The sequence below is a fragment of the Temnothorax curvispinosus genome, unplaced genomic scaffold, assembly GCF_003070985.1.
Source record: "Temnothorax curvispinosus isolate PA1 unplaced genomic scaffold, ASM307098v1 QBEX01012496.1, whole genome shotgun sequence".
Taxonomy (NCBI): domain Eukaryota; kingdom Metazoa; phylum Arthropoda; class Insecta; order Hymenoptera; family Formicidae; genus Temnothorax; species Temnothorax curvispinosus.
In genome coordinates, this window is record NW_020222276.1 from 180,118 (window position 1) to 189,811 (window position 9,694).

Here is a 9,694-nt window from a genome sequence, read left to right on the forward strand (position 1 = left end):
AGAGGAGGGGTGGTTTCGAGATTTGCCGATGCCTCGCTACCTTTTTCCCTCTACATCGCTCGCACGTGTATATCGTGGACCCGAACGCGGACTGCAATATATCTGTGAATAAGTTAAGCAATAAATAGGCACAGACAACACTTTTATGTTAGATAAGATTTATGTATACGAGTACGTGTGAGTTATTATATCTATTTACATAAAAATTTTGCATGCTTTATTTTATACTAAATTCTTTAATGCGATAGCATTTTACGTAACAAAATTGCAGAAACTATCCTAAAACATACATTTACAACATAATATATTATACTTGCAACTTAACATAAAGTATTAATTATTAAATCTAAGCGTGAACTTGTATAGCTATATATAAAGCACAAACCTTGCAATACTGAAAAAGTAATACAAAAGTATATTTTTTGAAAAAAGAAAGTGATATCAAGGTAATAGAATTCGAAAACAAAGCTATATCATGGGACAATGAAAAGAGATTATCTCGAAGATCAATCGACACATCGCAATTTATATATTATCTAATCGCATATCGCGGAACAGAGAGATCTGTTCCGAAGATCGCAGTTGTCGGAGTCAAATCCACTTCCGATTCGTTTCTTTCTTTGGACAAGAGGCCCGGTTGGAGATCGACGATATCCGAGCAAACATTTAATTCGCGATTACATTATTTTCGAGGGGGCGAGGACCAGCCGACTACCCCGCTCCCCCTGTCAACGCCAATGCATCCCCCTCGGCACGCACACGCGTGTCCGTCGAACGGTTTGGAACGTACTCGAACCACTCTTCGACCCCTGGAATAATAGAGATTTCACGCCGCAGGGCCCACTTCGGTTCTCACAGTAGGGGTCTGGTACGTCGAACGATCTCCTGTTGTCCGATAGTTCGGTTTACGCTCGTGCTCGTGCGAGGACATTTAATCCGCCGGACGGCGAGATCGTGTGCCTCTAAGTATCTGTTTATAGTCCTTGGGGATCAATTTGTTTGCCAAATTATTTATTGGTCAAACGGGCAGACGAGAACGGCGCCTCCACGCTACCGCGAATTTGTTTGATCTGCGATTGGGAGTGCGGTTTGGGAAAAACAAACATCGCGATCCCTGTGCATTCTGCATTTTTTATTTTTATCTGTTGGACCGCGACGTATTGAACCTTTAAATCGTGTACGCGGTGGGAAATATGGTCAGTCATTATTTCTTTTTGTTCTATTATAGTCTGGGGAATTTTTGATAGCATCTTATATGTTAATTTTAATATTAGTAAAAATTTACATGAATTAACGTTGCACAATTTCAAAATTTTAAAATTTTCTAAGTTTCGCAATTTCTTGGAATCAGATTTTAAATTCTTAATATTCTTTTATTTTTCGCATCTAAAGAGAAAAAGAGAGAGAGAATAAAATACATTTAAATAAGTTCTATTCGTATTTAGCGTTTTGATAAAGATGACAAGTTAAAGATAAAAGATAATCTAAAATTCAAAAATCTAATTCAACTCCTGGAAATTAGACATTTAATTCTAAACAAAATTTACTTTTTGACGAATATACATAGAAGTTTACGTGATATTCTTATTTTGTGATACTTTAATTCGTGCACAAAAGCCATATGGAATAAATTTATTTACGTCATTCAACATTTAATGACGCCACGTTCATTATGTAACATTACTGTACAGCATGATCGCGATTGTTTTATACTTGCAATAGCCTATTAAAATCGTATTGCTACGCAGTATGATTTAACTAAAGGCGCGAAATTATTTTATGAACAGTTAAAGATTAAAGATAAAGACGTTCGATTTATTATTTTTTAATATTTTGCGAATTATCCACTTTGATTCAGAATTAGCTGCCATTATATAAATAAATGTTCTTGGAGAACGAAAAAAATGCAGCTAGCACGCGTTTATTTCATTCTCTGACCGAATAGGAAATTAGTATTTTCGTTTCATAATGCTTTCAATATTTTTAAAAAGTTGCACAATTTTTTACGATGTCATGTTTTTTGATTGAGCAGAATGTTGTTCGTAGAATATATTGTTAATTTCACCGAGAAATATCCATCGCTTTGTAAAGGAATCAACTCTGTTACATTGTTTATTTAATAGTCCGTTTAAATGTTAATTTCCACTCAAATCAAACATATTGTATAACTGCATATAGAGTTTTATGCCGCGCATTTGTAAAATATACAGTATACGTTTTCTAAAATGACTATTTGTCAGAACATAAAATTTAAAAGAAATTTTTTCTTTTACATTATAACTATAAGTGAATGTTTTTTTTTTCGATTTTAAAATAAATAACATAATTTATAATGCAATTCAAAATCGAACTCTAATACTGTTGTATGATATTTATCACATTAAAAAATTTATGAAATAAGTGAATAATATACATTATATACAGAGACAATAAGTGAATGACTTTCTTATTAGGTAAAGACATTCGTACATTAGTCTATAATATTAAAATAAATATACAAAATTATTTTTGCTATCAGAAACTAAAATATTATAATTATTTGTCACGAACAAACCTGATACCCATGCAAATTTATGTCCTTGAGTTTTTTTAACACCTAACACTCGTAGAAATTCGCCTTCCGGGGAAAAAATCTGAACTCTCCCATTTCCAGCGTCACCAACAATGATGTATCCCTTCGCATCGATCTTCAACACCTCAGGTGATCTACAAATTAGAAATTATTCTCTAGTAAATTTTTAGATACTAATAATAATATAAATTTAGTGTCATTAAAGTATAAATAACTTTATATTAACCTAAATAAACCCTTTGCTGTGCCGATGCCACCGATCGACTGTAGAATTTGCCCGTCGTGATTGAATATCTACATAAAAAAATTGTGGTTTATTTGCAATATTCATTAGTAAAACAATAATAATATATATTATGAGATAAATATATATCATTTATTTTAATATTTGATATAATTCTTTAAGTATTTTGTGCACAATGTTAATGCAGTATACAAGTTTAGTTTTAAAGTTCCATGAAGATCAAAGAAAAATTAATTTAATCCATCAGAGAAAGGTGAATAAATATCCAAGACAACTCTTTAATATGATTATACCTTTATCTTGTGATTTCCGGAATCGGCGATGGCGACGCGAGTTATCGTAACAGCCACGTCGGTCGGTTGATTCAATTGGCTCGCGGTTGGGCCAGTTTTACGGAATCTGACAGTGCCCCTTGTGTTTTTACCCTTGGGCCCGATGCTGTCCAGATACGTGCCGTCCCTCTCAAGAATCTGGATACGATTGTTCTCGGTATCAGCGACGTAAAGCACGCTACGTTCCGGATGAAACGCGATTCCTTCCGGCGAGCACAGCTCCGACTCTCTGTGACCTTTTTCGCACATGCGACGAACGAGTTCGCCGTTGTGATTAAACACGAAGATGCAATGCTTCCATTTATCTGCGAGGAACATCGAATAATTAACGAATTACTGATATTCGCTAATTATTTCTGATTATTGAAATACTAGTTCTTTCGTAAATAATGGTCCGAATTAATAAACCAAGCTTATCAAACTGTGAATAACAAATTTCAATCAATATATGTGATCTATAATTTGGAGATCACTATTGTAATAATTGTATATGGATTGCAGCTTTTTTCTGAGTCAAGATAGATAAAAAAGTGGTGGAGGAAAATCTCTCGCTATTTAATTTGATCCACCATTCTATGATTAGATATATATTTTTCCTACTCAACGGTTATTTATACATTTACTATTTATTTGTCTATACTCATTAATTTTTATTTCGTTAAACCGTTCGTTTAAAAAGGAAAATATGTATAGATGCAACAAAAACGAAAGAAAATTTAAATTTTAGGAACTTAATCTGGAGCCCTGCCGTTTTACGGATTAATCCTCGCTCGAGGATTAAATATTGATACCTGTCACGTATATCTCGTCGTGTTCCTGCAGGAAGGCAACTCCTTGAGGTGCCATCATCTCCTGGTGACGAATTTTCCGCACAAGTTTGAACTTCCTGTCGAGAATGACAATCCGTCCCGATCCCGGACAGGTTACGATAATGTTATCCCTCCAGGAATCAACGGCAAGTGCCGATGGTCGCTGCACTATGTCACGGGTCACGATAATTTTGGGTGTGAAATTTTTCCGCCTGCCGTATCAATTTTCTTTCATTTCACGATCTCGTATCGTCACAGTCACATATTGTATTTAGTGTGCATACATTCTTCACGCGACGCGAAATGACTTTCAATTTAATTTAAAATACACAATGTGATATTAAAAATTCAGATAACACAACAATTAAAAAATCCTTATAAAGACGTAGCTCCGAAAAAGACGCTTATATGTATATTTATATATCTACATTTTAGCAATTTCTTGATATTTTTATATGTTCTTTTGATAAATCATATTTACTCTGCACGAGTTAAAGAAATCTAAAATTTCTTTCTTTTACTCTTCGCTTTTTTTACAAAATACTTTGGCAATTTTTTATAAATTGTAATAAAAATTTCGATTTTAAGCCATTCATCTTGTAGCCTCTTTCAACCATATATAATCGCATAGTAAAAATTATGTCATAACAAAAATATGTGAAAAATAATATTCGAAATAGTATTTTAAAATACGTGTAAATGATAAAAGATTAAAAACTTTTCTTTATCTAATTTTGTTGGACACAATAATTATATATATAAAATAATTATATGAAAAGATTTACTTACTTGTACGAAGGACCAGTCTTCTCTTTCATAAATGACTTTCCACGCTTGTTAACTTTTCTGAGGTCCCTCTCAAAATCATTTAATTCCGATTCCCAAATGGTAACTGCTGCCATTATTTCCGCGGCCTTTTGCTGCAGGTCCAAAAATGTTTTCACCTGAAATAGACACAATTTAGCGTATCATCGGAGACGGATAAAATTGCCATGAACAACTATGCGCTTAATATAATTTCCGTCTAATTCAGTATAATTAAAGTAGATGGACTTTGATTTCCAAGCGAATACGACGATGAAAGTTTCCTCCGGGGTGAGAAGTCGTTCGCTTCTCATCGCGGATGAATCGGCGAATGAACAAAAATGAAATATATGCAGAGCAATGCAGTTGACGTTCTTCGCCGCAAATCCCGCGCGGTGTGCAACGACGCGTCGCTAAATTGCGGTCAATTTCTGGTATAAAGAGACACGAAAGGAGAGAGAGAGAGAGAGAAAGAGAGCACGGAGGAGGAGGGGGATGGACGAGAGGGGAAGAAAGAGAGAAGGAGGGAGAGAATGAGAGAAAAAAGAGAGCGGTGAAGCTTTGTGCTTTCTGGCACTTACGGTACCCCGAAGTCGTACCACCGGCGGTCACGTGGCGACGTGTGCGGGCCCTTTGTCCCCGATCGCGGGGTCCCGCTCCTTCCTTCTCTCTCGCTCGCCCTGACCGCGTTTCGATCGTCGCGAACAGGAGGATCGCCGCGATTCAATGCGCGAGGACACGTGTACCAAATAGGCTTGGTTGCCTAAAGCCTGTTTGCGCCGCGGCGATGAATCCCCCGACATTGCCGGCCGGCGATTCGGCCAATGCCATAATCTGACGAGGAATCCTCGTCGAACCGATTTCATTCTCATTTCGATGAAAATTAGAAGATACAATTGTAGACGAAAAAGAAAAATACAAGTACATGTTGATGTATTTGTCTCTATCAGCCCATTCTCATTTTTCTTCTTCTTCCCCCCCCCCTCCTCTTCTTCCTCTCCATCACAATTATAAAATACATTTATTTTTTATCATAATTAGATAATTTTAGATTCCTGTGTCTATTATGGCGGAAAATGTTTAAGAGGTGAAGAAAAATGATTTTATTTGCTCGGAGGCAAAGATATCTATCTCAGATATACATCTTTCTTCCAATCTACAGATTCGTGGCATTTATTTTTTTGCCACGTGCGATTCGTCGGACCGTTCAAAGTGCATCTCAACTTGGTGACTTCAAAGCGCGTCCGTCGTCGTTTTTTCCCCGACACTTAGCGTGCCGATACGTTTCACGCCGATCAGGTGGACAGCGCGACGCGTCGCCGATAAAATGGTCACCCAAGAATCGACATCCCTGTCCGACAATTTGGTGCCTTTCCTCCGCGAGAACGGAAGTAGTTGCCAATTGGAAACGAGCCGTGCTTCTAGCGAAATATGAGAAATTTCGAGCGCAAGAATACGGGGAGAGCTCTGGCCTGATAAGACGCGAATTCAGAAGCGAAAGTACTGCAATCGGACAATCGGACTTTGCGAGATACTACATGCTAGATTTTTAGCGTCAGCTGTAGAAGAAACAGACAAAAATAGATTGCAGAAGTAGCTATGATTCGAAAATAAAAATAAAATCACATGGGTCGTATATTTATGTAAATTCGATTGTCTTTCAATGTTAGATTATTTCTAAAATAGATCTTGCCGATAATATTCTACACACACACGTGCAAACACGCGTGTATGCAAAATGTATTAGATATAGGGTACATATAAAATAAAGTGTTAAAATTTATTAGCTAAAGTAATTTTTTATTTGTTAAATATAAAAGAAACTTGTAAGACAAGAACCCAGGTAACAATCTAACGTTATCTGTCGTCATTGGTTTTGACCTTAAAATGACGACAAGTAACGTCAACTTGCTACCTGGTAAATGCATTGTTCAAAGTGGCAAATGTAATGATATAGAAACAAATTTTTTTATACTAATTGTAAGCACTTTTATGAGATATCAAAATGATATCGTTTCACCCTCCCGTTACGTGCACGCGCGCGCAACAGCTAATTTACAGCGACGTCGCTTTTTTTAGTGATCGGCAAATGAGCCAATCTGGAAATCTAGAACCCCCTTCCCCCCACACAGTTAGGGGGGCCGCAGTGTCCCATGCACGCGTTCTTTAACCAGCGCGATATAAACATACACGTCGGAATTAATGATACACCGTTTAGTTACGCGTCAGTTGATTTTCCCAGGGCAGCAGCTTTGTGAATTTGGGGGGTGAAAAGGGGGGGATAGGGAACTGTATCTTAGGGGATTCGACACGCGCACTTCAATATGTCACTGTGGCTAATTTTAGGGGGCCAACTACCCCGCGCCACCGGCGACTCGGGCACCCCCGCCGAACCTCAAAGACGGGAAGGGGGCGTATCGTATCCTGTAAACCTGCAGCAATCAGCATCAGATCCAACTTTCGGCCTGATTTTTTTCGTGTCGACGCCCATTACCCCCGCCCCCTTTTCCTCATCGCTCGCGTCTTAACAATTAACGAGTCTCCACGGCATCATTAAGCCGTACGACGCTTTGTCTCGGCGGCAAAAATTTCAATGACGGTTCGGCAGGAGCTACGACCCATTGTAAGTAGTTCCTGAGACAGAGCACTGTAAATCGCAATTATGCTAATTTTTAATTTGCTTAAAGTAAATATAAGGTATGTCATTAATAAAACACATAATTATACATTGATGTGTAATTATGTCCACTTTTTTACTTGTTATGTTCATTATCGAGAGTCCTTAGTTATTTATACATTTATGTACTATTTTGTTTGTTTTAAATTAACTGATCAACTAATCATTATTAGATTGAGGCTTAATATCACAATAATAATCTTTATTCTTCCTATCTTTTATATGTTAAAATAATATAAAATAAGCCTGATAGCCTAGAGGCCCTTATTGATAGGTGACGTTAATTTTCGTCACTGTACAGCGACGAGTAGAGTCGCTTTTCAGTTATGAGCTGCCATAAAAATGCTGTTTATCACTTTTCTTTTCTTTTAATCTCACGTTGCCGGTGTTATTTCAAATTACCGTGTAAAATGAAACTAATTGTCGGAAACTAATCATCGTACATATGTCAGAAAACAATCGTCCCATTTTTATTTCGTAAAATAATTATGCAATTTTATAATCTTTTATATTTCCTAGAAAAGTTTTTCACTCAAAGAAACATTTTTTCAGAATCAAATTCCTTTCGCATGACTTCGTTCAATCGGCGAGATGATCGGAGCAGTCACACCGCGTCATTGTTATTCGTCCGATTATGCAGAAGATGAGAGACGAGTTCGACAATTAAGTGACTTCGGCGAATGATTCGGCGGTGCGTTACATAATTGTCAGGCCAGTCAGTCATCGAGCGAATTTTCCGGGCCCGGCGGAATATCCGCGCTAGCGGGTGCGGTAATAAATTATAAAAGATGATCGGTAATTAACAGTAACTGCAACTGGATAGCGTTTATGCTGTCGCCGGTGGAATATACGCCCGCCGGTGCCTGTAGCTGACTCTTTATAGTGGGGTGTGCTCGTGACGTGAATTATTAGCCCTTGGGCTCCACAGAGAACCTCCAGGTCTACATACGTATATGTGTGTGCGTATGTGTGTGCGTGTATGTGTGCGGGATCTGTGTTCGCGGGCGTGGCCTGGCGAGAGTGTCGGGCGTGGCTACGAGCCAACCCCGAAAAAGCTACCCCGAGAGAAACGAGAGCGTGCTGAGGGAATGTATTTACGGGGAATTGATTCAGGATGGATCCCATTTCGCCCACGCGAATGTATATAAGCTGCAAAATCTACTTTTCTTGCCGGCTCACCTACTTTGAACAGCTCGGATGAGCAGCATTTTCTCTTTCGCGGGTATATTTTCTTTTTTCTTTTTTTCTTCGACATGGAGTTGCGGTCGATTCATATAAATCGTTGGCAGATAAATTTCATTATTTGAATAGAAGTAGTAAATTTCAGAATGCTGCAGAGAGATGTTAGGCGTAGGTATTTCTTTCAAATTATGATTGGAGATTCTTTTGGTAACAGTAAAAAATTAAGGGATCTTGTCAAATGAGATATATAAATCTTTGTTTCTTTTTTTTATTAATTCTGAATTTTACGCGCGCGCGTTAAAAGAAATTTAACTTGTAATTTAATTACTGCACACTTATGTCCATTTCTACCAATGTTAACTTTAATCTCGGTTTCTTAGAAAATTAGAAAAAGATAAAAAGTAAATTAAACCGAAAAATTAAAGTGTTAATCTGCAGTGATAGAAATGGACATTAATGCTGAAAAATAAAAGATCGCAATAAATCGACTGCTTTGTACAAGAAATGTTTCTTCGAAAGACATCGACTTGAGAGCTATGGATAAAAAAATATTGATAAAAATACAAAATAATACATAAAAATGTCTAAAATTATACACCTTTATAAAGCGCAATATGGCGACGAAGTCGCAAGTGTATCTCATTCGATTTACTTCCTTGCGGGATAGAAATCCTCGATACGTTGAGAATGAGTCGCAGAGTGAAAAATGAATGGAGAGAATGAGAGACAGGAGGGGGAGAGAGACAGATATAGAGAAACAGAGAGAGAGAGAGAGGAGGGAGAGAGGAAGGATCGTAAAGGGACAAACAGAGAGACAGAGAGAGAGAGAGAGAGAGGAAGAGGAGGAGGAAAGCCACGTTGCGGAGAAAGAGACAGGATTCAGAAGAGCCTTTGCCATCGTACCAGACCACCGTGCCTGCGTTTGTACAGTGGTAATGGGCTGTCAGGAGCAGACGTTGGCTGCTCGTGCCTTATACACCAACACCATTATCCTCTTGCTATCCCGGGTTAGGTCCTATCGGTTCGCGAACCCGCCCTGAACTCGCTTTCGTCGCATCCCTCTATCTCTCCCCG

At 37.8% G+C, this 9,694-nt stretch overlaps 1 protein-coding gene across 1 annotated transcript in view; it reads right to left on the reverse strand.

Annotated features, from left to right (window-relative positions):
- Positions 1-2,483: 2,483 nt before the first annotated feature.
- The window catches only part of LOC112462505 (tripartite motif-containing protein 2-like), a 10,065-nt gene continuing 2,854 nt past the window's right edge, over positions 2,484-9,694 (reverse strand). Inside the window, exons 4-8 of the mRNA XM_025028308.1 lie at positions 4,747-4,901; positions 3,940-4,169; positions 3,110-3,453; positions 2,799-2,866; positions 2,484-2,706 (exon numbers count right to left, since the gene is read on the reverse strand). Coding sequence (XP_024884076.1) covers positions 2,484-2,706; positions 2,799-2,866; positions 3,110-3,453; positions 3,940-4,169; positions 4,747-4,901 — 1,020 coding nt within the window. The remainder of the gene's footprint in view (positions 2,707-2,798; positions 2,867-3,109; positions 3,454-3,939; positions 4,170-4,746; positions 4,902-9,694) is intronic.